The sequence below is a fragment of the Rhinocladiella mackenziei genome (assembly GCF_000835555.1).
Source record: "Rhinocladiella mackenziei CBS 650.93 unplaced genomic scaffold supercont1.3, whole genome shotgun sequence".
Taxonomy (NCBI): domain Eukaryota; kingdom Fungi; phylum Ascomycota; class Eurotiomycetes; order Chaetothyriales; family Herpotrichiellaceae; genus Rhinocladiella; species Rhinocladiella mackenziei.
In genome coordinates, this window is record NW_013550602.1 from 2,829,642 (window position 1) to 2,854,237 (window position 24,596).

A 24,596-nucleotide genomic window follows, 5' to 3' on the forward strand; every position below is an offset into this window, starting at 1 on the left:
AGATATGCTCAAGTAAAGTTCAATGCGGAATATCGGTGCCAGGAGAAGTTAGGATACCAAATTGTTTTGAAGATTCTCAAATTTCATTCCTTTCCGCTCTGCTAATACGGTATGGATATCAATATAGCTAAAAGAGAAAAGGAAAAAAAAAAACCAAAAAAGGTTCGGTATATCAATAGATCGGTCATCCTAGTTGGACATTCGATATGACAGCACTGGCCCTCCCTATGTCCATTCCGTCGCATCGCATCGCTAGTGATCCAGAAAGAATGATGCATTCCATAACAAATGATGAGAATTGGGTTTTCATTCTCCTGAGCTCCTGGCTTGGTTCAACATTAATTTAGATATCCTGTGCATGTCCCTCTTCAGTCTTCACCCTTCTCCTCGCCAATCAATCTTTTTCTGATAACTTGCCTTTTTTTTTTAATTTAAAACGCCTGTCCAGGCGCAGGCGGTTGATTTTGTGATGTCGTAGGCGCATAAGCACCAGGAATGGGTACTGCTTCATACTGTTGCTCGCCCGGTGCGGCGCCCACGTGCTCATGTACTCGCTCCTCAGGGGGAGGGGACATGGGGGGTCCAGGAGGCGGAGACATCTGTCGTTGCTCACCAAAGCCTTCTGATACAGAAGGTTTAGGAGTGGCGTGATGAACTTTGATGGGAGGGGCTTGGAGTTTGAAGGGTGAGGATGTGGTGTTGGAATGGGGTGAGACGGCAGCGAATTGAGTTGGGCTTGAGCCCTGTTCGGCGGAAGAGTAGACGTCCATTGACTTTTGGGTAGGGAAGCCTGGTGTTCGGGGTGTTTGGGCAAAGCCCGGTGTGTTAGGAGCTGATTGAGTGCGGAGCTGTGCAAGGTAGAGATCGGTTCGGGCACGGTCTCGAGCATCCATGGACTTCCTGAGTCGGTTCTTGGACCAAAATCTGTAGAAAACAATACCGTAGATGGCGATGACGACCACCTCGATCACGACTTCGATGATGCAGCAGATCAAACTCCAGTCTTGTAAGCGGCAGACAAGGGCGTAGTGAACGTCGTCTTCGAAGAGTTGTCGACGCTTGTTGTCTTTGCAACTCCAACCCCAGAGATCCTGACCACCACCGCTAGCCTTGCTGCCTTGCAAGATGCCTGCACCCACGAGCCACATGATGATGCTGAACATGAACCAACCGACGGCAAACATGGTGTAGTACACAGCAACCTTCTCGGCGCGCTTGTGGCCACCACGACAGTATGCGAGGATGACGATGATTGAGAAAAGCAAAGATACGCAAGCGATCGAGAGAACCACAATTTGGGGCCAGATCTTTTGGTTAGGAGCCCATGCGGGTAGGTTATTTCGCGGAGGGATGTTCTTGGTAGCGTGGAAAATTGTCAGGACAGTGCTGAGCATGGCGAGCACGATGAGAGAGCAAGAGAAGTTGACTCCTCGAAGGACAATTTTTGCCAGTCGGACACGGGTTTTGACTTTCTGGGGGGGAAATGATCAGTCTCTGGAAGAAACAGAGATGTCCTTTGGATTCTTGACTACTTACCAGATCTTTGGCTTGTTGAATCTCAGTCTTCAATTCCTCCTTCTCCAGAATTTGTTCTTCTCGGAAAGTTGGACTCAGAGGATTCAATAATCTGTTGGCCGTGCCGGGGGTCTTCAAGGCGGATTTGAGAGGGGGACCCGCTGTGCCATTAGGATCTCCTCTGATGGTGGCATGTTGTTCGACTGGTTGATTGTCTGAAATGTACCCAAATCCTACATCTGAAGGTTTGGGACCTTCATTGTTCGGGTTATCCATTTGAGGATCAGCGAATGGAGAAGTATGTTCTCCAGGACCTGAAGCCGGGGAAAACACTGAGGTCGCTTCGGCGAAGCGGGCCTTCCGCGCCGGGTTCAGAGATGGCGCTGTGGAAGCCGTTGAATTTGTTCGAATTGAACGGCTTGATGCTTTGATATCTGATTTTTCGTCGAGTCCTTCGGCAAAATTGACACTGCGAACTGGTTTGGACCCGGCGGTGATATCGATGGGCGAAACTGGTTCAAAGTTGGATGGGGACATGGCTGGAGTAGGACTCTTATTGCGGTGTAGGCTTTGCTGGCTAGTCGGACAGGGATTCTCCAAGATAAATCGGGGACTGTACTGGAGCGGCCGATGCTGACGTGGGACGGAGACAGGTCCAGGGGTGCCTTGATTGGAGAGAGAGATATATATTTACGAGAGAGATGGCCTCGTTCAAAAGTAGATTGTCTGTTATAACGTCGAGAACCAGCTCTTGATCATTCAAAAAAAAAAAAAAAAAAAAAAAATTGGATGGGGAGGTTGTGTAGATGGGAGAGATGGAAGGATGCCGGTCGAGTAATAGGTAGCTGTGGGAAAGACCGCTGACCAAGGCGCTTGAGAAGGGTGATTTGATCTATTGGCGAAGTACAAATGGTCAGGAATAAGATCACCTTCTTGATGGTTCGAACCTCCGTCTTTGTGGTTTGCCGAAGGGTGGAACAATTCTTGTGGCAATTGGCGCTTTCGGGTCGGGAAAACGGTCTTTTGGATCGTCGTAAGGCCAGTGATGCAGGGCAAAGTGAAATAGGGCGGTGCTGCTGATATGATTGGTAACACGGGCAGAAACCCAGAAAAACACTCAGCGAGGCCTGCGCGAGCTGAAAGAATATAAGACGGGGGAGAACGAAGATGGCGAGAAAGAAAAAGAAGAAGATGAAGGAACCGAACGGACACGAGGCGATAGTAAAGCAATGACTACTGGTATGGTAAAGTAGTTCCATTCCATCCATTCCATTCCCTTTCTGAAAATGACAAGGTAGAGTTGGATTGATGGGCGCTTGAGATGGAGAACTTGGCCGTCAATGGGCGGTTGGATGAGAATGAAGGAGGGTAAAATGCTCGAGATGCAACGGGATGTAGGACGAGAGATGTAGGAGGGTGACGGAAGTGGGATTTGGAGCTGTGATTGGCTGCGACTGGTTGCGACTGGCTGCGGGCAGTTACTGAAGCGCCGAGGCTCAGCCAATAGTTCCGCACAGATCAAAGCTATCACATTGAGGGGCAAATAGCAGACACCACATCCTGCAGATGGGCAAGAGTGGCCTTGCATTAGATAGACGCTTGATATGGAACAAGAAGAACTCAAGGTACTCCATCTTGTTGGTCAGGTGAGTGATGAAACATTGTTTCTATGTAGAGACACTGCTCACTTGACAACGACAGAGAGTAAAAGGAAGATGATGGACGCCGTGGCTGTGAATTGTATTCCGTTCCTAATACCAGATACCAATCCTGTAAGCCTGATCGGCGCAATAGGGGCCACGATGATGTGTGTCTGGAGGGCGGTTCTCGGGGCTGACTGCCTGTGTTATGGCGCACTTTAGGTATAGAGGTACTTGTACGTAGGTAAGAAGCTGGTAGGCTTAGGGGCAGAGAATGTACTCTATCTGCACTGGAGGTATGGATTACATCGGGTACCCATCCAGCTTGGGTACTGCCAGAGGTCGTGTCCAGTCAAATGCCGGTGCCCAGATTTTAGACTCTTACCCCCCCCCCCCCCCCCCTTCCCCTCCCCCCTTGTCCGACCACCAAACCAAGTCTGGATAGTAAAAGAGTCTGTTCTATTTTTGGACGTCTTCCTGGCTTCGTAGCCGCCCGGAAGCCAGGCCGATGTTCAAATCGCGCAACGGGAGGTTTATCGGGTCGACACCTGTGTCGACCAAAGGACTCTGTATTCCATTTTCTATGTTTGGAATCGGCAGATTATTCTGGTGTTATGCCGTGGTATGCAATAGAACGCGGTAGTGTTGGCCACAGCTATTGGTACTGGCACCTAGCTTTATGCTCTGTGCGATAAAAGCATGTCACAAAATGCGCTGTGCTGCTTACGTACAGTACAACCTCCGTCTACGGCGGAGTCTGGTAATATATGCCATATGCCGGGTTCATTCAACAGCACATTGGTCTGTCCCCCCACCCGCTCAGTGTCATCCACATTCAGTGTTCCCCATTCCATTTGCCAATTTGCCATGTTCAACGCCTGATCTGTCCATGCTGTTGATCGTGACATACCTCTTGATGATTCTCAATAATCCATGTAGACATCAGGCGACCTCCACCCCGGTGGTCAAGCTGCCTCCAACAGCTCCCTTCTCTAGCAATATGCCACAGAAGGTTGCACCCATGAGTACTGCTGCAATCCTTTGCTCTTCACCACCTTCTTGACGGACATATTGGTCTTGGTCTTGTTCTGCAATGGGATTTTGATGGCCAGCACCTGGGCCTTCTTCCGTGCCTCTTGCTTTCTCTTCCTTTCAAGTTCTTCTTGTCTCTTGTTTTCGAGCACCTTTTTCTTCCTGCCCTCCGGGGTCATCATTCTATTCTCCAGCTCTCTTGCTGCCGCTTCCGTTTTCTCAGGATGAAATCGGTCATGGAGCAGCTTCACATTGGCCAGGTCAAGTCCATCTCCTGCTAGGTCCAGAAGAGGCCGAGCCCATCTTTCAGTCGTCTCGAGTCGACATGGCCAGTCAAAAACGGTCAGGTTCACGCTCAGCCTCTGAAGACTGGGAACTTCCTGCTTGATTCGGACCAGTAGCATTCTCCATTTCGCATCGTATCTGAATTTCCACTCCCGATCGACCATCCATTGCGGTTCTCCATATCCATTGTGAGCAATCTCCAAGTCTTCAATGCTCCTTGCCCCAGCTGTTGGAATCACGTTGAGGAATTTGTTGACGGTGACGATTCTATCGAAACAGAAGGTGATTCTGGAGTAGATGAATTCGACGGCCTCCCGGTTCATCTGGCGACAAGTGAAGAGGAGAGCGAGCCCGGTGGCGTCTCCTGTGAACGTCTCGGACAGTCGATACCGTGGCAGCTTGTGTTTCTTCCACGGCTCTTGGGACTTCAGCTTCGCCAGTTCCTTTTGAGGATGACTGCCTGTGATGACAACTCGACTCTTTGGAACCATAAGGTCGTATATCTTGTTTCTGATCTCACCCGGGAGGTCAAAGAAAGGAAAACGCTTGGGCGTGTTTGAAACGCGGACAGGCGACGGCGACGACATGGTGTCGTTTGACCGTCAACCGACTGGGGGACAATGTTGATGTTGGAAGTTCTCGTCGGTTGAGCGTCTGGTGACAAGGAATTGCGCAAAAGAGAAAAGATGCTGTGGGAAAGAAGAGGGTAGTACGAGAGTGCCGTCCAGGTAACGTCCGAGTCTGAAGTCCACGGTAGGAGTTTGTTAAAGACCTAAATATGATTGAGTCGCAAGAGACAGGCAGAAGTGAGTCACATGACCAGGCTCGAAGAGCCGCAGTGACAACAGGGCAATAGCAGGGTCTGGTATCACTGCGCACAATAATTGAGGGTCCGGTGCATGTGAATTGAAAGTGTGCAGATGATGCGAAAGTAAATTAAAAAAAAAAAAAGAGTGAATCAAGAGTCTAATCCAAAACTGAAGTCAAGTTGACCACCACTGGCAAATGTATCTCCATGGAGCTAGGCGCGGTCCGGGAAGCGTTAGAGCTTTTTGGGGGGAGAGGGGGCGGCGCAACCATCTGATACTTTGAACCATGTCTCCGCTAGCACTCCGTGGCACTGGTGAGTTGAGCAACGAAGTTTCTCCAAGCACAACATGTTTGGTAAGCCAGAGGCTTCGTGGGCCCTTGTTGAGAGAAAGTGGTGCGGTAATCTCTCTCCGCTGCTTGGACGAGCCATCCTCCGAGATATACGCAGATGACGTCAGGTCTGTCTAGAGTCTTATTCTGACTCGCATTCTCATTCTCTCAACCATGCCTTTCAAGAGGATCTAGGTATTCATAGATCTTTCTGTCCCTGCCCCTAGCTGCAAGCTGCAAGGCTGGCCCCTGGGCACTCCTCGAAAACACACAGCTGACATTTCGAACTAAACCAAAAACAGTATGGAGCCTTATCGGAAAAACCTCGATGCGGATTTTTATTCCGAGGCTCCGATCGGATTATCTTTTCAATTTTTCGTCACCCCATCCATTCAATGTCGCAAACTGCAGGAACAAAAAAATACATTCCACATTCCCTTTTCTTACCATCTCAAGAGGGAATCTTGATTTCTATCACTCCATGCAGCTCAACTCGTAAGGCTTCTCAACCTCCAGCTTCGATCCGGTCACCTTCCTGCCTGCGGTATCAATCGCCATCGGGAGATACCAATCATGACCTCTCAGAAAATTGGTACGCCATTCTCCACCGCCCTCCCTATCCATGTCCCTCGGCCGTAAGCAAGACACCGCTGACCGGTTTAGCTATTTTGTCTGTCTATGACAAAACCGGTCTCCTGGATCTCGCCAAAGGTCTCATCAAAAATGATGTCCGTCTTCTGGCTTCCGGAGGCACGGCTAAACTGATTCGAGAAGCCGGTTTCGATGTCGAGTACAGATCTTCATCCCGTCCCGGCCGTATTTCCTCTACTGATTGTCCGAACAGAGATGTCTCCGCCATCACAAAAGCTCCCGAAATGCTTTCCGGTCGCGTCAAGACCCTTCATCCTGCTGTCCATGCCGGAATCTTGGCACGAGATCTCGCCTCCGATGAGAAGGACCTTGCCGATCAGAACATCAACAAAGTGGATTATGTCGTCTGCAACTTATATCCGTTCAAGGATACCGTCGCCAAGATCAATGTCACCATCCCTGAAGCCGTGGAAGAAATCGACATTGGAGGTGTCACCCTGATTAGAGCAGCCGCCAAAAATCATACCCGAGTCACGGTCCTCAGCGATCCTGAGGACTACCACCATTTCCTGCAGGAGCTCGACAAGGGCGACATACCAGAAGAAAGTCGTCAGAAGTATGCTCTCAAGGCTTTTGAGCATACCGCCGACTACGATGCGGCCATCTCAGATTTCTTCCGCAAACAATACGCCGGCAATGGGATTCAACAGATCTCCCTCAGATACGGGGCCAATCCTCATCAAAAGCCTGCTGCTGCGTTCGTCCGCAACGGCGAGCTTCCATTCAAGGTCCTGGGGGGATCACCTGGGTATATCAATCTTCTTGACTGCTTGAACGCCTGGCCTCTCGTCAAAGAACTTAAGCAGGCCCTTGAATTACCAGCTGCGGCCAGTTTCAAGCACGTGTCTCCTGCTGGCGCCGCTATTGGTGTCCCTCTCACTGAAACGGAGCGAAAAGTCTACATGGTTGATGACATCCGTGGAATCGAGGAGTCCGGTTTGGCCCAAGCATACGCCCGAGCTCGAGGCGCAGATCGAATGTCTAGCTTTGGAGATGTGATTGCCCTTTCTGACAAATGTGACGTACCCACCGCTAAGATCATCTCGCGAGAGGTCTCCGATGGCGTAGTTGCACCAGACTATGATCCGGAGGCTGTCGAAATCCTGAAAAAGAAGAAAGCAGGTAAATATCTAGTATTGCAAATGGACGAGACGTACGAACCTCCCGCACAAGAAACTCGCACCGTATACGGCATTCAGCTGAGCCAGGGACGAAATGACGTGAAAATCTCTCCAGATGAGTCTTTCAACTCAATCATCCGCCCAAAAGACTCTCCCCAATTATCCGCCTCGGCTTTGCGCGATCTCACAGTGGCCACTATCGCCGTAAAGTACACCCAGTCAAATTCCGTCTGCTATGCGTTGAACGGTCAGGTCATCGGTCTCGGTGCTGGGCAACAAAGTCGCATCCATTGCACTCGATTAGCTGGTGACAAGGCGGACAATTGGTGGATGCGATTTCATGAGCGAACTCTTTCAATACAATGGGCCAAAGGGGTCAAGAGACCCGAAAAGTCCAATGCCATCGACATGCTTTGCTCAGGTCAGGTGCCACCTCCCAGTGAATTTGAGACGAAAGACTACGAACGTAATTTTGCCGAAGGCGGTGTTCCGAAGCCATTTTCTGCCGAGGAGAGACGGGAGTGGCTGGATAAGTTGAGCGAGGTGGCCGTGTCGAGTGATGCTTTCGTAAGTACTACTCATTTCCAAGTTGGGCCCAAGCTCCCCCTGTGACGGCGTTCGAGGCTGGTTCATAGCCTCGAGTTTTGCAGTGACTGACGCCAAATAGTTCCCGTTCGTCGACAACGTGTACCGGGCTGCTCGAAGTGGCGTAAAATATATTGCGGCTCCAACAGGTTCACAGAACGACGGTGCTGTCTTTGAAACAGCTGAAAACCTTGGGATCACATTTATTGAGCAGTCAGTGCGCCTGTTTCATCATTGACGGACGAAAACAGGAGAGCAAGGGGGATAACGATAGTGACCTTCCTCCAGGAGTCTTCCCTGAGCTTTACTCGAATGAATAGTCCAATTCAGAAGAAGGATTTGGAACCGAATGCCGTGCCCAAATATGGATTTTACAGGTAAGGCACGACGGGGAATAGCAATGTGATGCCAAAAGGGGTGGCCATTTATGAGAAGCGTCAATGCACGTAGAGATGAGATGTTTTCCACGAAATAAAGCAGAACATCTAAAAATGTAGAAATCAGGAGGACTGCAATCCCATAACCCCCTCCGGAAAGAGGCGCTTATATAAGTCGGCTGCGTCGGCATTAAAGGCCTTTTTTCCCCCTCTTCGGCAACATCAACTCTCCCAGTCTTTCACAATGGAAATTAGGACACAGGAATAAAATGGCAGATGACGCTGCCCACACCACGAGAAAACGTAAACGAGCATTCAAAGCTTGTCAAAGATGCAATTCCCGCAAAGTGAAATGTGACGCTGCTCAAACAGGAGTACCATGTTCCCGATGTCGCGTCGACGGCGCACAGCGATGTGAATTCATCAACTCAAGACGAGGTAAATATGATCGCCGGCGATCAAAGTCAAAAACTATGCCTGTGAACGTCTCACCTAGTGTTATAGGTAGGGACCCAGGGACTGCGCAGCACAGAGCTGACCATCATGCCGTCTCTGAGACGACTCCGTCACCCATATCTCCAGAACCAAATACAGCGGCTGGACATACTTCGCTCGGTACTTCGCCGGCCCAAGGCATTAACACTCGCTCATTGACCGTCGTGGAAGAGCCAGGCCCGTCCAGAAGCAATTCGCTGGCATTGATGTTTGAGAATTTTTTGAAACAGCAAGGCCGTGATTCTGAATGCCTTGTGGGGAAATATGGCCTCGTCTTGATGGGAGACTCTTCCCCTCTCACGTTTGCTCTCAAAGAGTTACAGCCTGAAAAGAGAGCTAAGCCGACTGCCCCTTATGACGGTTCTGTGGCATCACCGGAGATTCGCGAACAAGAAAGAAGCCCACGACACCATCGGTCTACTAGTCATCCCTCGCACCTGGCTACAGCAGACATCGCGTACCTTAAGGCCAAGGGTGCCTTCACTACACCAACGCCAGAGTGCTTGAATGCTCTCATCGAGACCTTCATCGAGAAATTCTACCCCTTGTATTCCATCGTCAACAAGTCTGAATTCCTCAAGCAGTATCAATCAGGAAGTCTTCCCTGGATCCTGCTCCAAGCAGCATGTCTCATCGGTGCAACATATTGCGAAATAGGCGTCATCAAAACCGGAGGCTTCAAAACTCGCCAGAGCGCTCGTCGCTTTTTCTACGATAAAGCTAAAGTCCTGTACGACGTGGGCTATGAAACAAATAGCGTCGTCCTGCTTCAGGCCATCATCATTCTCACCTTCTGGGGCCCTGATATGAAGAGTTACTGGAATCCGTGCTCGTGGGTCGGGGTGGCAGTGACCATAGCAGAATCTTTGGCCTTGCATCGCTCGACGGGGTTCTCCATGTCTCATCATCGAAACCAAGGATTACTGAGAAGAATATGGTGGACCATCGCTGTCCGAGATGCCTATTGCGGTACTCTCCTCGGCCGACCCTTCAGAGTCAACATGGGTCACTGTGATGCCGACATGTTGACCGTAGACGATTTTGATGGGGATGATGAATCCCCAGGATCCCAGCCTAGTTCCCAAAACGACCCGCGCCATCTTTCCACCCTGTACCAAATCGCATTGGCCAAATTGTCCCTTATCCTCAGGCAGATCATCAACGTGCGATTCAACGTGGGCTTCTCTGCAACGCCGCAGAGTCTCCATGAAATGCTTCGCTGCTGGCGCGCCGAGTTGCCCTCTGCCATCAATTGGCCTGACCACGGCTCACCTTCGACCTCCATCTTTTCCGAAAGCCTCAAAATTCTATTTCATCATCATCTGATTTTCGTCTACCTTTCGCGCCGCGAGGCCGTTCAGTCTAACGCCATATTCAACGGTGATGACGGTGACTACAACTACATCGATTCGGACCCCGAGACTTCCGAAATCGCCGAATCTGCCGCCCAAACCATCGCCTCGACGTCAGTCCATCTCATGACCAAGTCCCTAGTTCGTTCGCTGCCGCAAGAGGTTTTTCTTGCCTTCTTCGTCGCGGGAATCGTCTTTTTCCGCTTCATGAAAAGATCGCAATCACAACCACACAAACAGCTTATCGCACGGCTCGGCCAAGCGGCGCTGGATCATTGCCGGATCGTGCTCAACGAGGTAGGCAATTGCTGGGAGCCTGCATTCTGGGGCATGCGGATCTTCGATTTCCTCCTTGCGGGAATTAGGAAGAGTGGTGCGGCGGAGAGTAACGAGGCTTCATCTTCAGCGGCCGAACAGCACCAGCAGATGTCAGCAGTCTCAACTGGGAGCACAGCCGCCGATACAACACCATCCGCCACTACAGGGCCTGGTACGGATACAAATGCAATGTACGACAATATGATGAACCCCCCCGATTGCTTTGCTTTGCAAAATACCTTCGAAATGGGCCCGGCGATCCACGATCTCTGCAACGCCGCTCAACAACGACAGCTTGATATGAATTTGACGACGCAGCTCTACGACCGATTTCAAGATCCTAAGAATTATTTTATGATGCCGACAGCAATGTCGTTTGGGACACCGAATTCAGGAGGTGGTGGATATGATCATTTCGACATGTCGCAGTGGTGAAGATTCCAACACTCAAACTTTAAGAATACTGGACTCTGCTCGCGTTATAGAGAAATGGTATGGACGCAAGCACCGCTATTGTACTGGGATGAGATTGCCAGTTATATTCCAATTGTCCCATACATAAACAACGTCATACAAAAGCCCCAACTCATGATGCTACCGGATCCTGTTCCCGAAGCGAAGCAGGAAATTGTATCCCCCTCCGAAAGCGGGAAAACTTTTCAGCGAAATGCCTGAATACCCGTGATCGCGCGTCCGAGAATAAGAGCATGGATATCACTTTGCCCCTCATACGTCTGGGTGACGAAGAGGTTCGCCACGTGCCGCCCAACATGGTACTCGTCGCTAACTGCATTTCCACCAAAGATCTCCTGCAACGCACGCGCGTTGACCAGGGCCCGATCACAGTTCTGCCGTTTGATAAGCGAGATCATCTCCGGATCAACGTTTGAGTCTGTCAAGTCATCTTTGAGCCGTCCAACCTGATACGCAGCGAGGATACCATATGCGGCGTCAGTGGCGGCGTCCGCCAATTTCCGTTGAATCAACTGGAACTTGGCGAGCGGGTAGCCGAATTGCTTGCGGTCAAGCGCATAACTGCGTGCGCGGTCAATGCAATCTTCCAATGCGCCCATGACACCCCATGCGATGCCGTAGCGCGCAGAGTTCAAACAACTAAATGGTCCTTGGAGGCCGGAAACATCGAGCATATTTTCCTCTGGCACGGGACAACTATCCAGCTGGATCATACCGGTGATCGAGGCGCGGAGACCGGTTTTGTTCTTCAGTGCAGGTGTCTCTAAGGTACCCCGGGGGCATTGGTCGCGTTCAATTACGAAACCGCGAATCTGACCGTCCAGTTTCGCCCATACAACTAGTAAGTCGGCGACTGGGGAATTGGTGATCCAGGTCTTCGCGCCTGATAAGAGGTAGTATCCCTTCTTAGTCGGATGGGGTTTCGCCGTCGTCTCCATGGATCCTGGGTCAGAGCCGTGATTTGGCTCCGTGAGTCCAAAGCACCCAACGAGTTTCCCCTGCGCAAGTTTCTCGAGCCATCTATCCTTTTGCGCTTTCGTGCCGAATTGATCGATAGGTCCCATGACGAGGGAACTCTGTACGGACATCCCAGAGCGATACCCAGAGTCGACGTGCTCGACTTCGCGAGTGATGAGGCCGGCGCTAACACTGCTGACGCCCGCGCATCCGTACCCTTTGATGGTTGGACCTAGGAGGCCGAGCTCCCCCATTTCGCGAAGGATATTTCGATCGTAGGTCTCGGTTCTATATGCGTCGACGACACGAGGCAGGAGCTGTTCCCGACAGTAGGATCGTGCTGTTTCTTGGATCCCAACTTCTTCTTCATTGAGCAGGTTCTGGGATCCCAACGGGTCGTCCCACTTGAATGTGGAGCGCGTCGAGGCATATCTGAGTAGGCAATTGAATCTCCCCCTTCGACAGAGAAGTCTTCTCGCGCTGTGGTTTGTGAGGAAGGATGTTGCCATTGTGGAGAGACGCAGATTCTAGCAGTTTATCGTCGGTATAATTTGAGTAAGAAGCTGGCGGAGGCCGATGTCGCCCAGTGTCTAGATGAAGTTGGAGCAGAGCCATGTTCCAGGACGGAGGATGGGTCCCTTTAAAGAAAACGATCATGGCCCTGAGCTGAATCGATATTGCCACCAGGACGTCTCTTGTTGAATTAGAGCATGCAGATGGGATCGTGAATGGTTGTCGAGGGCAAGCATGGGTAGTTCAACGTCACCAATTCATGCAACCCAAAAAATTGTTGCTGGCATGTTGCCGACATGTTGCCGTCAAATTACTGTGGAGTACGGCGCTGCGCAATGTGCGAAAGCGCAGATCCAATTTTATTTCCTCAGCCTCGTCATCAAACGAGAGCTGGACGAGGTTCAGCCGCGGACAGTATGTTTGAGGCAAATTTGAAGCATATGGGGATATGTGCATCTTGACGTTGCAAACTCGAGCCAGATGATTTCGGGGTTTGCGTATAAGGCAAATACCTCTGTTTTGCCGCGGAAAGCTGTCATTACTCGCTAGAGGTAAAAAACATACCCTGCTTTCTGCAAAGTCATGTTGCCCAAGACCAGCATCTATGTCTAGGGGGGTGTCCTCAACAAGGACCCGTGGCTGCGTTGTGTGCACTGAGGAGATCTTCCTAGCCAGTGCTTAATTGCGGTTAGGGAACCTGTTGGCCAGTCACGTGACTGGTTGCATTGGCAACGTCACGTGAGGCTGTTTGGCTTGGCAACTTGCGCCCTTCTTTTCGTCTTGCTCTCTCTTAGATAGAGCAACAACACATTCCTTCTCTAGACTCCACAGTCTATCAGAACCATCCAAGGGTCGTCATATTTATCGAGAAGACACTGCAAGTTAAACCTGCGGGGCAGCCGAACACAAATAGAACCTGCTGTGGAAACTGTAGTAGAAGTGAACCCCGGTTGCATATAGCATCAACTCTAATGAGGCTGGTCGAAATAGCCGCCGTGGCTGGTGCAATACCAAACCGGCCTCGCTATCCCTGCATACTTGAATTGTTCCCGGTTTAACGTGAGACTATGATATTATTCAGGAGCTGAGATTCGGAAAAATGGATCATGGCCACTCTTCAAACCACGCCGGCGTGAGAGACAGCTGCGATCACGACCAAGAGATTCGATTTGAGAGAGAGTATAAGATTGGCAAAGACATCCCGTCGGACATTGAAGATACATTTGGGAAGAATCCAATGACCGTGCAAAGAAACTCGTGCTCATCAGACCGAGGAGAGCAACTGTAGAACGATGGAAAGGATATGCAACGGATGCTTGCTACACGTACTTGTTACACATGCGATCTTTCTGTGAAATCGGAGGGGCTCAGATTGCCTCATCTGGATGAATTTCGGCGCTAGATTCTGGAAGGGTGTTCAGAAATCGTTCAGGGAAGAAGCTGGCAGGAAATCGAAGAGCTTTTGAATGCACACAGGACATACGATCGGTACAATTTGTCCGGAGAATCAAGTCAAAAGTGTCCGAACCAAGAAGCTGCTGAAAGGGCCAAATCCCTAGGAGAAGATTCCAAAGGGAAACAGCCAGAAAGGGGGTGTCCGACTGGTCGGAACTTGAGAAGGATCCCTCATTACTCACTCACTTGCTGCCGACTGAATCTTTATCGTCTCCGGCCGTCAACTGCTTTGCTCGATAATCCCAATATTTCCTCCGGATTGGATCCCATTTCTTCCCCAAAGCCTCGAGACATGCCCTACTCCTCTCCAGATTGCCATCCAAGCGATAAATATCCGCCAACCAGTCTATGGCATGGCTGCTTCGAACCTTGTCACCCATCAAATCCGCCCCTCTGCCACCCACGAAGCTCTCGCAATACACCTGGAGGTCCGTGATCGGAATGCCCGCCCGTTTAATCACGCCCTTGAGGTAATTCCATGGACTGGGATTTTGCGGCGCCCACGCAATATGGTCTTTGGCGTAGTTGATTTCTCGCTCGACAACGTCCTCATCAACGACGAGGTTGCCGCTGGCCAGGACTTCTTTCCTGTTGCCACCCTCCGATTCGATGACGCGAAGCTCCTCGGCCCCGAAGCAGATGAAATACCGGTGATTCCAGGCCGAGTTGTTGCGGACGTCTTCGTTGATTAGTGCGTCAAGGGCCTGAAGTTCCACGTCGGTGGAAAGTAATGGATCGGGGAACCGGCAGCATAGCCATTGGCGGTAGGTCCAGACGTGATAGTTCTTTGAATCGAAGGAGAGTATGTATGCGAGGAAGTCGGTTTCCGTTGGAGGGAGTCTGGGGAGCAGAGAGACGAGGAGTTGTCTATGGTGCCTGATCATGAAAAACGGATCAGCAATTTGCAATCTGGCCGGATTCATAAACAGATTTGATCCGTAACGGGAGATATAAAGACCACGCGATAGCGAAAGGAATCTCATATCTTACCAGATTTGATAATTTTTCAAATTCCGTTCACTTACTCCCTCTAACCAGTCTAATTCCTCCATGACCCCGTCTTCCGTACTCGTCCCCTCCCTTTCCCACAATTCCTTCAAGATCTTTGCTCGGTAAAGCCAAACAGTATAATGCGCCGGATTCATTCCGATGATATCCTCCGTCAACTCGAGCGCGCGCCGACTGAACTCATTCACAGCCATGACTGCTCGCAGATATGACATGGCCTCCGTGTATCGCGGTGCGTAAGCGATGGTGGCCAGGGCGGGGCCTGGGTCCTTTTGGTTGGGAGGCCCATCGATGAGCGGGATGGGAGTAACGTCTTTCCATATCGGCGAGACGGCGTAGAATGGATCTGTGGATTTGGCGGATTGGGGCTTGGGTTTAGGGTTTGTTGATCCGGATTTAGATGTGGACTCGGGCATTTTGGCAAAGATCAGATGACCTTGGTTACGTGAGCTTGCACGAATGACTTTCTGGTCCAGGCGGATGTGCCTGTAGCCCCTTGGACCCGAGGCGTTGATGACTGCCTAAGTCTTGTGATGTAGAACAGGCTCGTAGAGAAGACAGTGATGTGCAATCACGTCATGATCACCTAGTCAGTTTCTGCAACGGCCGATGGATCTGGTCTGGTGGCGATAATGAGAAACCAGAGCGACAATCATTCAATGTTTTCAAGCAGAATGGGTTGGAATGAGAGAAACAATAGTAATCGAAAGTCGAATAAATGCGGGACCATCACGTGAGATCCATAAATGCCATCCATTAAGAGAGCTCCACGAATAAATGGTGGTGGTACTCGGATTGACTCGAGTTACCGCCTGTCGCTATAAAATGTCCATCAGGTTTTTGTTCGCTCATCAACCAGAGGGCCGTTCCACTAGACAAATGCTGCCATGCGCCTGCGCTCATAAGACCATCCATGAATACAACCAAGGCCCAGTCACCCATCACTGCCAGAATTTCCACTCAGGTCTCCTTTCCACGAGACCGACACCAACCAAAGTCTCAATGCCTTCTTCTCCTCTGGCATTGAGGAATTTTTGTTGATCAATTTCTTCACCGCCTTCTTCGTCGGTGCCATTATGCAAGACTGCAGGATACAAGATCCCCACTCCACTACCACCTAGGGTCGTCTTGTACTCCTCGAATCCAGCCGCTTCAAACTGCTCTTTCAAGTCACGCAGGACCTCGGTATCCACATCGCGCTTGAGTAAGGTGATGGCGCATCCACCTCCTCCTGCGCCGGTGAGCTTTGTCCATCCAATGTCGGCATAATCGACCAGTTCGCGGATATGCTCCAGCTTGGGATGGGACACGCCAAGCGAGACCAAAAGGCCATGATTGATTCGAAAGAGATCTCCCAGATGTTCGAGGTTCGGTTCGGATGTAGGGTCAAATTTATCCGACGTGATCAGTGAATGCGCCGAAATTGTGACTTTATCAATGCTGTCCAGTGTCGCCTCCGTCACCGTGGGGTACTTTTCCTTCAACGCTGTCACTTTGGCCACCTCGGCAGCTGTGGAGCGAGGGTGTTTGGTGTTAATTAGTAAGAGAGGGAGTTCGGGAAAATCTTTCAACGGTGTCGCGCTGGGTGGCTTGGAATAGTCCACTCTCTTGAAGAGCACAGCTCTTCCTCTTGTGGACACCGTGTTATCCACTCCACTGGGATTACCGTGGATGCATAATTCTCCAACAAAGGCCCATTTGTTTATTCTTTCGAGTTGTAGATCCACTTCTTCCTCTGGTTGGTCGTGATGTGGTCCAGAAAGAACATGAATCTGCTTGAGGAGGGCAGCACTGATGCATACGCAGATGCTGGCGCTAGAACCAAGTCCGGCACCAATCGGTAGCGTAGAGCGGAGGGTATAAATGCAGGCGGGCGCGGCAGGAGTGCTCAAACACAGAAATAGATAGAGGAAAGCAGAAGCGGCATTTTGATGTCTCTTTCTCTTCTCCGCATTCAAATGGGTCGACACTTCATCAATATGTGGTTGCATGGCCTGAACCAACTCCGGATCCAGCGAGGTGACCATGTCGTAATAGCGAGGCTTTCGTGCAGTTTTGGTGAAGACGCTCCATGGCAAATCATCAATGTTCCATGTGTGATCGAGTCCGACATCCGGAAAGACTAGAGTGATCGTACGCTGTGATTTGGAGAGAGTGGTCACAAGGAGGTAGGATCGCAGGGAGACGGAAGCAGCCATTGCGGCTTTTCCGTGGACGACAGCATGTTCACCAAAGACAATGACTTTGCCTGGAGCTGAAGTCATGAATGCGGGAGCCATGGGGGTGGAAGATTTGCCGGAGACGTTGGATGGTCGCAGGGAGCCATCTTTAGGGTGGCCGTTTACACCGTTGACTCGATGGGTTCCATTCATGATGGCCTCAACACGATGGACCATGGCGTGTGAGATGGACCGAAAGAGCAGGACGCCCAGGGGGTTCAGGGCATCCTGAAGTCGTACAGAGGTATTGAGGAAGTAGAGGAGGGCGGGAATGAGGATCAAAGGGTGAAAAGCGGCCTGGAGGGCAGATGGCGACCAGAAAAAAAGTTTCTGGGGTTGAACACGAGGCGCACCTCGCGCGAAGCATGGAGCGCGAACATGGGCCTTCCGGCTTGGATGACGGGTTTGCATTCAGCCCAGTCGAGTTAAGCTTATCACTGGTAGATGCAGGAACAGCACTTTGCCGCCTAACTGGCCCGGTGTTAGCCGTGTTTTAGCCCGCTTTTAGCTTCATCTAAGTGACGACTCCCCCGCTAAGCAGCCGTCTTCCGGGTGGCACCATCGCCATCATTTTCAGCCAACGGCGACAGCCCCGATTACCATTACCGGTCGCGGTACGGGGTGACGGACATGGACAGGACTGTACTGTGTAACTCGGAGCAATTCTGGTATGGTGGAATGGCTTCATCGCTTGCTAGAGTGTAACCGCCAAATAACATGACTGGAAAAGCAATTATCAATCCGAATCACTCAGCTCCTCGAATCGCCCTTCATCCCTCGCCTGTTCCACTGGGTTCTTCACGTCCACTACCCCTGTTGCCTTCAGCCTTTCAAACAGCACAAACAGTCGTTCAGCTTCTCGCTCCTTCTCCTCCCGAGTCATTTCCGGTAGATCGTTGACGGGTTCCTTGTCCAGTCTCTGGCCGGTGATGGGGTTGATAGGCACATTATTGGAGGATTCACCTGCTGTCTGAGACTTCTTTGCACTGTCTGGAACTGGGATCTTGTGAGACATCAAATATCCCGCAGCATAACCATATCCAACATTCTTGACATATTCGTTGGCATCTTTGTCGGATAGTTCGAACATGAGTCCGGAAATTGCTTCCGACAAGTTCAACAGTCCCGAGGAAGTCGTCAAGCGGAGTAATTTTGACGCCAATGACGACGATTTCCCCAGAGGCTGATCTCTCTCCTTATCATCTGGGAGGAGTCGTGCTTTCATCACATCCCTCACTTCGGGATTTGCAACCTCATTGATATTTCTCAAAACGGTCAACAATGATATTGCGATGGTGTCCAGCTCTGTGATGGAATGTTTTTCTAGTGCCAGCTCTAGAATTGTGATTAGATTCTCCGCTCCCGAGTCAAGTTCTTTTCCCACCCCAGCCTCGTTGCTTCCAAGTTCAAGATTTGCCAGGGCATTGATGAGAAGACTAATCGGCGGCTGCAGTGGGGGCGTTGGGATATCGGAATGATCGAGAATTTGCAACAGCTCAACAACCGCTGGATTGAACTTGTTGGTCTGATCTGTCTGGCAATTGGTGACGTTGAAGAGCAGCTTGAGGGTTTCTCCAAGCGCCGCGGTGGCAGTCTGATTGACCCGGGCTTTGGATGTTGATTTGAGTTCATCTGCATGTCGAGAAAGGTTTTTGATGATGCTCCCCGCCAGATCATGGTCAACAATCAGTGCCTTTAGGTCGATGCTGGGATCGTACGTCAAAAGGAACAGGATACGCGCCAGCAGGAATTCTTCATCATCGTTTGCCTTTTGAAGTGCATCGGCTGCCATTTTATCGAACCCCAGGTTAAGAGAGGATTTGCGAGTGGATGGAAGCAAAAGCAGCGCATTTGCAACACATCTTGACGCTTCTTGACGGACACGGGGGCCGTATTCCCCAAAAGCATAGCTCCCTAATACTTTCATCCATGGATCGTCGTAAATGGCGGAGATATTGGTCACATCCCGTCCCAATATTTTCAACTTGGTAAGCGTTTCTTCCAGCCGCTTCGGTTCCAGATTCTTCGCATCTAGGTTGTCTTTGAGGAGGCCGAGCAATGCTTTGGCCTCATTTTGTTGGACTTGGTTTGGCATTGATCGAAGTCGACCGGATATGTTTGCAGATTGAGCCGGACTGGCGTGCATTCGGGTTGGAGAGGGTTTGCCTTTACAGCAGGTCGAAACGAAAGTGATCTCGTCTGCTCACAGTGAGCCACTCGAGCACAGATAGGGGGGGAAATGACGGGTGATGCCGTTGTTGCTTAATACTAGATGGGAGTGACGTATGCCATTAAAGCGCTAGACAAATGAAGTGCCTGCTTTGAGTCTAGTGTCGGCAATAAAAATGGCTGTGTCTGACCGTATAACCTTCGACAACGAGATCTCTTCTACTGGGGTTATCTTCAGGGGTTCCTCGTGATATTTGACACCCGTCAGACTGGTATTTTCCGTTTGAAGCGCCACACGATCACGCGTTTCAGTCCAACCGACGCGTCGAGGTGGCTGGTTCGTCCATTGAACGTCCATCGACCTTATACTATTTCACACACATCTTCATGGAGCCAATCTCCATTTTGGGAGTAACGGGAGACTGCTGGCGGCCTCGTCGACTTTCAAGTCTCACTTCCGGCCGCTCCCAAAGATAGAAATCTTTTGTTCAGTTTGACTGTATCACGGCAGTCATGCCAACTCCTGAAATCCTTCCTCCGAGTCCACCCTCGACGTCTCCTCGCAAAAAACCTCTCCGATCCCATGCCTCTGTGAATCTTACCAGTACTCCAGATTCACCGGTGTCCTTTCCTGGTTCATCCCACGGTGGAACACGGAAACGAGTCGAATTCTCACCTTGGACAAACGCCCATGAACCTATGCCCAATTCGCTTCCTTCCAGCGGTGCCAAACTCAAGACAAATCCTCCCTCGTCAGCATGCCAGTCATCTTTGAAGTCTATCTTGAAGCCCGCGCCCATCAATGAGGAGATGCTACAAGCTGCTCACAAAGAGCCGGACGCCGACCGTTCAATGGGCGACATGATGGAGAGCATTGTGCAGCAACTATCGCAAGATGACAGATCGGTGTCGGTTGACGCATATCAAACTCTTTCATCGGTAATTCGAGAATATGACGATGTTCCTGACGAAGCTGCGTTGAAGAGTAAGATTCACAATATTCTCAAGTACATCAAAAGAGACCTTCTCAGACAAGGGAAGCCCGATGAGCCGCATATTGCCGACATCAACCTGGTCACCCAGGCACTCAAGGTGCTCGTTATCTTTGCGTGGAGTCGCGACTATTCATCATTATTGTCCGACGAATACCGTATTTTCATCCTCGATCGGTCGATTCAAGTCATTGCCGAACATACTGCGCCCAAAAGCGTGATCATCCACTACCTGCACCTTCTAGCCACCCAAGAATTTCGATCAGGCCTTATCAACTCTAATAACCGCGTTCCCCGACTTCTAGAATCGTTGAAGGTTCTCACCGATCATGTGAAAGGCAACGGCGCCGTGTCCGAGAGACTACTGGTCTACCAAAAGCTGTTGGATCAAGCACGGACTACGATGAAAACAAGGGCAAATCTTTGGGTTGAAGAATTGTTGACCGGGATGACGAGTGCTTTGAAGGATATCAGAGCCAAAGCCGTGACTTTGGGCACGAAGGCATGTTCAGCATTCCCTGCGTCCTCGTCAATATCCGGGTCCGTCAGAACTATTCTTGAAAAGGAGCTGGAACCGGAGAAGACATTTGGTATGGCCATGTGTCGAAGGCTTGAGAAAATGATTACCGCTAAAGAGGAGATGATCCAAGTACCACAGATCTGGGCCATTGTGCTTCTGCTCAGCTATGGTCCTGAGACACACATCGATCGCTGGCCCGAATTGAAGGATTGGTTGAAGGTCATCCAAAGATGTTTTAATTGCAGCGAGTCCGCTCTCAGACAACAATCCAATATGGCTTGGAATCGCCTTGTCTATGTCGTCCGACCCCATGAAGCACCGGATCATTTGATGACAATTCTCGCAAAGCCTTTATCCGCCCAGTTAGAGCGGCAAAGCGCGGAGAAAACGGTCAAGGGCTCGAGGGCTACAGCTGTTTCGAGTTACTGCAATTTGCTTTATTACGCATTCCGACCAGCCGCGACCCACAAACAGTACACACGCGTTTGGAATGAATACATTGTCAAAGTCATGAGAAGCTCATTCTTTGAGAAAAATCCGGCCAACTCGGATGTCGCTTGTCGAGTCCTCATGTCACTTTTGTGGAATTCGAACCAGAGCACAAAAGTCTGGAACGAAAATCGTGCTCTTGAAAACACTCCTATCGAACCGGAGGAACTTCCCACTATGGATTGCAAATGGATCAGAGCCAAAAGCGCGGCCATCGTCGATATGTTCCGCGTCCTGCTCCGATACAGCTCTTGGGGAGCATCTGGTCAATCTGATCGAGCGTACATCGCTGTCGCTTGGACGCATTTCCTCAAAGCCCTTCGAAAAGCGAGCAGCAAGGAGATCAAACCATCTTCGGAGACGAAACTAGCTCTGATCACGGTTAACCGCTTTCTGGGACATTTATGGGCGGAGATTTATGAGGAGCCCGATCGTACTGATGATCAAGCATGTTTGCTTAGCAGCGTCCAGATACGACAAATGACACGAAGCGCGGTCTCCGAGCTCGGATACATCCCAATCTTGACCGGCCTGGAGAATGAAATGGCAGCGATACGCCAGACCTTTATCCTCCTGGAAACATTCGACTCGATCGTCTCGGACTTGAATCACGCGAGAGACCACGGTGACATGCGGCGACACCTTCACAACCCAAGAAGTACATTTCAAACTTCCCTATCCCAATACGAGAAATGTCTTGAGCTTCTCGGTTCGTCCATGATGGAAGTGCTCCAGTCAGAACTTACGAGCAGAATGTCGGCTCTTACCGCCGTGATTGGGACGCTAGATCATGTGCTTCAGATTGCACCGCACCAGCAATTGGCGCCAACTTTGAAACTCCTGAGCAAAGCCTTAGTCGTACTGTTGAAGGACGAGTCTCGACTTTTCATGAATCCGGCGGACTCTGAGGATGGACAGATATACCGAAGCATTGTGAATACTACCGTCAATATATTGGCCAAAATACCGGCCGCAAGCTTGAGAGAGCTCGACCAGGTATTCGCTGCTCCTTTTGAAAGCAGTCATGTTTCCGTGGTCAACGACGCTGTTGATATGTGGAACAATCACTTCGGTCAACAACAATCAATTACGCTCGGGCCTTGTCTGTTGGACGCTCTCTTGAAACTTCGGAATTTCGCCGATATCGACATTCCCGGAGTACCACAGCCGGCACAAAGTCGAACCGACCGCGTTGGGTTCCCCCCAGCCGCATGGGAGGAAGCCCTATCTCCGGGACTGTTGAGGAATGTGTCATCGAGCTCAAGCCAGCTCGAACAAGCAGGCTTCGCCTCGCCGATACTGGGCAGTCACGATGTTTGGGCAAGAGTTGAGGAGCGGGATCATGTTCTTCCAACGAGCCCTGAAAGACCAGTCTCCCGACCCAGATCAAGACATGACGATTCTCAGATACATTTTGTGGCCATTGAATCATCATCACCCCCACAACATGAACTGGAGTCACAATTCCTCACTGTCCACCAGAAAGAAGTCCGCGATAGGCGACGGTCAGAGCCGGCCGTTGTATTTCCCGACCTCAGATCAAGCCCTAGGGTCCATAGCAAGTCACAAAATCATGGGGATTGTGAGTTTGCACGAAAAGCTGCGGCGCTGGTTGAACGACCATCAACACCTACCTTACCGACAAACCACGACCATGGAGAGCCAGAGACCATGGCATCTCCAACTCCTCGTGCTCGACATTTCACAAATCAAATAATGGACATCGAGGTGCCTTCATCACCGCCATCTATGGCGGAGAAAGATAATGCCGGAGGAGAGAATACATCGTCTCCGCTTCGGGGACATGCGGAGGATGCCCATATTGGAATTGACCTGGCGATTTCTCAATCGACGGACCGTCTGGAGCAGTCGACAACGGACGTGAATGAACCTGAAATCGAGGCCCCATTCGCGCGAGATCTTCCACAAGACGAACCAGCGGAGGTGAAAGAGGCTGACATTCATGTTCAGGCAAACACAGATGAGATTGAGCTGAAGAAGGTCCTCCCTGTGGGGACATTCCCCAATCTTGAAGCAGACGAATTGGCTCCGTTCCTGATGGGGGAGCCGGAAATCACACTGAATGCCGAAGACGACGATGACAATTCGGGTCCGAACTCCAAACCAAGGATGGATAGTGACGAGATCGATATGCTTAGTGCGTCCCAACTATCCCAAGACCTTGACCGACATATCGGTGAAGTTGTGGATGCCGCTGAATGTCAGAAGGAAATGGACGATATCACCTCCTCACAGCAAGAACTACAACATGACCGGCAAGAACCCAAACCACCGTCACGGAATTTGCGTAAACGCAAATCAAGCAGTTTCACATTCACATCAACCAAGAGAAAGAGATCAAAGGGTTTGTTCCAGGCGTCTTCTGACTCTATCGAGCCTGAAACTTGGCCTGGAGTACATAACAGAGTGGGCGAGATGTGTGACATTATCGAGGTTGCACCTTCTCGAGCAGCTGAAGCCGTCGTGGCCAGCGGGTTCGCCGAGGCGAGAGAGCAGGTGGCAATAGAGCCCACATCTCCTCCCAAACATCGGCGTGAGAGACCGAGAAGACATGCCCGAAATTCTCAGTCACAAGAACACCGTCAGCAGGACGTTGGGCCCGTTATAGGCACCTCGCGTTCCGATCATGCTGACTGCAAGGAAGAGTCAACCGCTCAAACCGGAGGTCTGGATGCAAATCCAGAAGAAAACTTGACTATGGAAGCCGAAGAGCACAAACCAGAAGGAGAACGTATGATGAACACTGGTGTCACAGCTGACATTGAAGGCGTCGAGCAGCCGGACGGTAGCAATACTGCTCCCGAAGTGCCTACCGAGGGACCAGTTCAGCCTGATGTTGTATCCTCTCTGCAAGGAATTCTAGATCGTCTACGGTCAACCAATCCTGGTGACATTGACCTGAGGTCAGTGGATGATTTATGTTTCCAAATTCGATTCCAGGCTCAAGTTATTTCTCAACAGAGGGTCGTTTAGCTGGTGGAATACGATAATGTTGAGGAATGGTTCGAGAATCCACCATACTCGATGACCGGCAGTCAGATTAGAGTTGGCATAGAAAGAATGAACACAGAATGCTAATAGTCGGAGAAGAAGATACTGAATGGCGGCAGCCGGACGATGGATGATGCGTGGCAGAATGTTTTTCCCTAATCCCCGGACCCTGTTGACACGTGACCTCTGGTATGAGGAGTCCGAAGGCCTGAATCCGCCGAACTTTCCTCTCCTCCTCCCCCCCAGTATTTCCCTTTTTCAATCTCCGTCCCATCCT

At 50.6% G+C, this 24,596-nt stretch overlaps 9 protein-coding genes across 9 annotated transcripts; 3 read left to right on the top strand and 6 right to left on the bottom strand.

The window, feature by feature from the left end:
• Positions 1–431: 431 nt before the first annotated feature.
• On the bottom strand, positions 432–2,052 carry Z518_04538 (uncharacterized protein; the record flags this gene model as incomplete). The annotated part of the gene is made up of 2 exons (XM_013418244.1): positions 432–1,472; positions 1,537–2,052. The coding sequence occupies 2 exons, from the start codon at positions 2,050–2,052 to the stop codon at positions 432–434; spliced, it is 1,557 nt and encodes a 518-aa protein (XP_013273698.1).
• A 2,095-nt stretch (positions 2,053–4,147) lies between these two features.
• On the bottom strand, positions 4,148–5,059 carry Z518_04539 (uncharacterized protein; the record flags this gene model as incomplete). Its single annotated transcript, XM_013418245.1, has 1 exon — positions 4,148–5,059. The coding sequence occupies one exon, from the start codon at positions 5,057–5,059 to the stop codon at positions 4,148–4,150; it is 912 nt and encodes a 303-aa protein (XP_013273699.1).
• Positions 5,060–6,185: 1,126 nt separating this feature from the next.
• Positions 6,186–8,207, top strand: Z518_04540 (phosphoribosylaminoimidazolecarboxamide formyltransferase/IMP cyclohydrolase; the record flags this gene model as incomplete). Its single annotated transcript, XM_013418246.1, has 4 exons — positions 6,186–6,204; positions 6,276–6,402; positions 6,457–7,951; positions 8,052–8,207. The coding sequence occupies 4 exons, from the start codon at positions 6,186–6,188 to the stop codon at positions 8,205–8,207; spliced, it is 1,797 nt and encodes a 598-aa protein (XP_013273700.1).
• Positions 8,208–8,615: 408 nt separating this feature from the next.
• Z518_04541 (uncharacterized protein) lies at positions 8,616–10,946 on the top strand (the record flags this gene model as incomplete). The annotated part of the gene is made up of 1 exon (XM_013418247.1): positions 8,616–10,946. The coding sequence occupies one exon, from the start codon at positions 8,616–8,618 to the stop codon at positions 10,944–10,946; it is 2,331 nt and encodes a 776-aa protein (XP_013273701.1).
• A 224-nt stretch (positions 10,947–11,170) lies between these two features.
• On the bottom strand, positions 11,171–12,451 carry Z518_04542 (uncharacterized protein; the record flags this gene model as incomplete). The annotated part of the gene is made up of 1 exon (XM_013418248.1): positions 11,171–12,451. One exon carries the CDS (start codon positions 12,449–12,451, stop codon positions 11,171–11,173), a length of 1,281 nt encoding a protein of 426 aa, XP_013273702.1.
• Positions 12,452–14,092: 1,641 nt separating this feature from the next.
• Z518_04543 (uncharacterized protein) lies at positions 14,093–15,334 on the bottom strand (the record flags this gene model as incomplete). Its single annotated transcript, XM_013418249.1, has 2 exons — positions 14,093–14,786; positions 14,901–15,334. The coding sequence occupies 2 exons, from the start codon at positions 15,332–15,334 to the stop codon at positions 14,093–14,095; spliced, it is 1,128 nt and encodes a 375-aa protein (XP_013273703.1).
• A 525-nt stretch (positions 15,335–15,859) lies between these two features.
• Z518_04544 (mevalonate kinase) lies at positions 15,860–17,314 on the bottom strand (the record flags this gene model as incomplete). The annotated part of the gene is made up of 1 exon (XM_013418250.1): positions 15,860–17,314. One exon carries the CDS (start codon positions 17,312–17,314, stop codon positions 15,860–15,862), a length of 1,455 nt encoding a protein of 484 aa, XP_013273704.1.
• Positions 17,315–17,873: 559 nt separating this feature from the next.
• Positions 17,874–19,283, bottom strand: Z518_04545 (uncharacterized protein; the record flags this gene model as incomplete). Its single annotated transcript, XM_013418251.1, has 1 exon — positions 17,874–19,283. The coding sequence occupies one exon, from the start codon at positions 19,281–19,283 to the stop codon at positions 17,874–17,876; it is 1,410 nt and encodes a 469-aa protein (XP_013273705.1).
• Positions 19,284–19,819: 536 nt separating this feature from the next.
• On the top strand, positions 19,820–24,301 carry Z518_04546 (uncharacterized protein; the record flags this gene model as incomplete). Its single annotated transcript, XM_013418252.1, has 1 exon — positions 19,820–24,301. The coding sequence occupies one exon, from the start codon at positions 19,820–19,822 to the stop codon at positions 24,299–24,301; it is 4,482 nt and encodes a 1,493-aa protein (XP_013273706.1).
• Between the last annotated feature and the right edge of the window lie 295 nt (positions 24,302–24,596).